Source organism: Pteropus vampyrus, unplaced genomic scaffold (assembly GCF_000151845.1).
Source record: "Pteropus vampyrus isolate Shadow unplaced genomic scaffold, Pvam_2.0 Scaffold111, whole genome shotgun sequence".
Lineage (NCBI taxonomy): Eukaryota > Metazoa > Chordata > Mammalia > Chiroptera > Pteropodidae > Pteropus > Pteropus vampyrus.
In genome coordinates, this window is record NW_011888892.1 from 3,393,274 (window position 1) to 3,396,574 (window position 3,301).

General features: G+C 59.8%; 1 protein-coding gene across 1 annotated transcript in view; it reads left to right on the plus strand.

The window, feature by feature from the left end:
* LOC105295710 (dedicator of cytokinesis protein 1-like) overlaps window positions 1–3,301 on the plus strand; it is a 156,816-nt gene that overhangs the window by 126,335 nt on the left and 27,180 nt on the right. Inside the window, exon 21 of the mRNA XM_023533773.1 lies at window positions 1,674–1,811. Coding sequence (XP_023389541.1) covers window positions 1,674–1,811 — 138 coding nt within the window. The remainder of the gene's footprint in view (window positions 1–1,673; window positions 1,812–3,301) is intronic.

Below are 3,301 nucleotides of genomic sequence, written 5' to 3' on the forward strand. Positions count from 1 at the left end.
GTCGAAATGCTTTCGGTATTGGGGTGGCCGTCCCCGACCTTCAGACAGCACCCCGTACTTGCCTCCGCACCCAGACAGGCACCGCATTTACCGTCCCGCCAGGAGTTGTCCCCACCCTGCCTTCACCGTCCCCCAGGCGGAACGCGGGAGGCGGAAGGGTCACTGTGAGCGTTTTCTGCCGCGGAACCTGAGCACACGGCGGCTCACCCTGGAGACGCGCCGCCCGCACGAGCAATGCACACGGAATACTACAACGTCTCACCTGCGTGGCGTCCTGTCGGCGATTCCTGTCGGGAGGGGGCTACCTGGCGTGTACCTGGGCGCAGGCCCAACCGTCAGCAAAACACACTCGGCTTCGGCGCAGCTGGGTGGCCGCGGACACGGGAGCGCCCGCTCGTCCCGTCCTTCCTCCCCGGAGCGTCACGGGAGGCAGCAGCTGTGCGCTATAAATGGCAACAAACGCGTTCTGTGCGTCGATTCATCTTGATGAGGTTTCTTGAATCCGTTCACGAGAAATTCAATTGTGTACTTATTATCCTTCTCACTAATGGATCTGCTCATCGAGATTGGTGTTCTGTCGTATTAGGAAAATCTGTTTTTAATCAGTATTTGGATTTAATTATAAATTATTAAGAGGAAGCCTCTTAGCTTGATTGTGTTGAAGAGTGTCTAACTCCCTGTCTGAGAGGGGTGTGGGTGGGGTGTTGGAAGCAGAAGCCTGGGTCAGAAAGGAGTCCTTCCTACACCACCCCCCCCACCCCCTGCCCCCCAGCAGTGGTGGCTGGGGGGGTCTCCGGGGCTGGGGAAGAAAATGCCGCTCTGTGACACTTTTAAAGGTCAGCTGCATCTCCGCGCTCGGAAGTGAAGTGTTGGCGTGGATACTTTGTGACAGCAGTGTTGGCAGAGAAATGATTATTTTTAGTGTTAAGGAAGAATAAATTCGGTCTTCTTTTCCAAATAAGAATATCCTTCAGGACCAGAAGTCACATATAATTAGATTTTCACGTTCGGGACTAGGGTTCTCAATTTCTTATACGGGCGAAATTCTAAGCTCAAAAATCTTTGCGCGGCCACGTGACCCGTTGCTAGTAGATCGGGTTACATCTAGACACATCTAAGATGCACCGCCGCCAAACTCCAGTGGAAAGCACAGATAAGTCCATTCTGGGCGGACGGACAAATGTGAGTCGGGCAAAGCCGCCCAGTGGCCACCATGTGCTGAGCACCACCCTAGACACGTCCAGTTTAAAAAATGAATAATCCTGATTTCAAAATGTGGGTGTTTGAGGGTGACGCACCTGCCGATGAGTGTGCACTTGGCTGCTTTGATGTTGATTTGGATGCAGCAGACGAGGACCGCACAGCACCACCAGCTGCCTGGTGTGTGTGCCTCCCCCTCCAGCAGTCCCCAACTTTTGTGGCACCAGGGACCGGAGCTCCTATGAGAATGTAACGCTTAAGGATGTGAGGCGGAGCTGAGGTGGTGATGCTGGCGCTGGGGAGCGGCTGCAGATCCAGATGAAGCTTCGCTCGCTCGCCCGCTGCTCACCTCCTGCTGTGCGGCCCGGTTCCTAACAGGCCAGGGACCGGGACCGATCCGCGGCCGGGGAGCTGGGGACCCCTGGCCTAGACCATTAACTGAGAACTAAGGAGGCCTGACCTCTGTGTTTCAGATTCCATTTTTGGCTGAAGGGATCAGGATTCATGGGGAGAGAGTCACGGAGGCACTGAGGCCGTTTCATGAGCGGATGGAAGCCTGCTTCAAACAGCTGAAGGACAAGGTGGAGAAGCAGTACGGGGTCCGAGCCATGGTAAGCGGGCCCCGTCGCCGGGTGGGGGGCGCTGTGCGTCACACTGTCCAACGGTGACGGGCACCCAGGGCAGCGTCACCAGGACATGCAGGTGATGCCGGCTGTGTGAGGGGCCTCGGCCCCTTCGTCAGCTCGTCTGCCAGCAAACTAGCAACCTCCTTCCAATCACTGGGCGTGTCGGGGTGAGTAAACATTCATGAATTTGCTTGATCACTGGACACGTGGCCCTGTGCTGGGAGCGCAGCAGGTCCTCAGCTCAGCAGAGTGACAGGAAGTGTGCCGGAGGCCCACGCGGCACGGCCGTTCACAGAGACCGCACCGCACTCACACGACACATACAGGCCCAGGGCACTGACGCTTCCTCAGGGAGGAGTGACGGTCACGGGTCTGAAACGAGACTCGCCCGTCAGAGGAAGCGGTCGCTGGGCTGGGCCGAGGCGGGTGAGATCGTGGTGGTCAGGGCGGGCTGGGGGGCCAGTGCGGGGCGAGACTCCCTCAGCACGACCGGGCGGGAATTTGGACGCAGGCCCGGGGCCGGGCACACACGGCGTGCCTCGGGCAGAGAGAAGTCGGAGGGGGCGGTGGGAAGGTGCCCAGCCGCCAGAGCCCGCACACCAGCCCGGGCAGGAGGCCCAGCTCCAGGACGACGGGCGGAACCGGGTTTTGCTGAGTCCCTGACGGTTTCCGGGCAGGGGCTGGGATCAGCAGCGCGGTGAACCAGCAGCTTGGGACTTTGGATGACGCAAAAACTCCTCGCGGTTTGAGCCTTACGAGAGGCTCGAGGCAGTCTTCATGAGTGCGCCTTAGTGGCTCTGGGGACATGGCCAGGCCCCTCCCCAGGGTGCTCCGCGGTGTGTGGTTCAGGGCACCACTTCCGCCCATACTCACCGTCTCTGGGAGCCTCGGTGGGTTCCGTGGCTGCCTGGGGCTCTGCAGGGTCCAGCCCAGCACCCCAGGCGCCCCCCGCGCTGTTCAGAGGCCGGCAGCAGCGCCGGGTGGAAGGCGGCAGCAAGGCCCCCCTCACACCTGCTCGTGCCCATCCCATGCCCGCCGGCACCGATGGGTGCCCTGAGGGGTCCTGCGTGCAGGTCTCCCATTTCCTGCAGAAAAAAGGCACACTGCCGGGAGTCACCAGTTCTCGCGACACTCGGCACTGTCCTCTGCTTCCTGAAGAACCAGCGTCCGGTGCGCTGTGTCATTGGTCTGTCTGTCGACCCGGCCCCACCTGTCCGCTCTCCTCTAAAGCTGTCTGTTGCACTCACGTCTTTCTTCCCTACGCACGTCTTACGCAGCAAACACTAGCTCAGGGCTTGCCCTGTGCTGGAGCTCCCTGCGTGTCTTGCAGACGTGAGTTTACTTAATCCAGGTAACACTCTCAGGGGGCACTGAGCTTGTCTCCGTTTGACAGATGGGGAAATGAGGCGTGGGAAGGGTAGCGGGCCTGCAGTCACTGCCCAGCGGGTGGTTGACCCAGAGCGTGAAGCCCACCC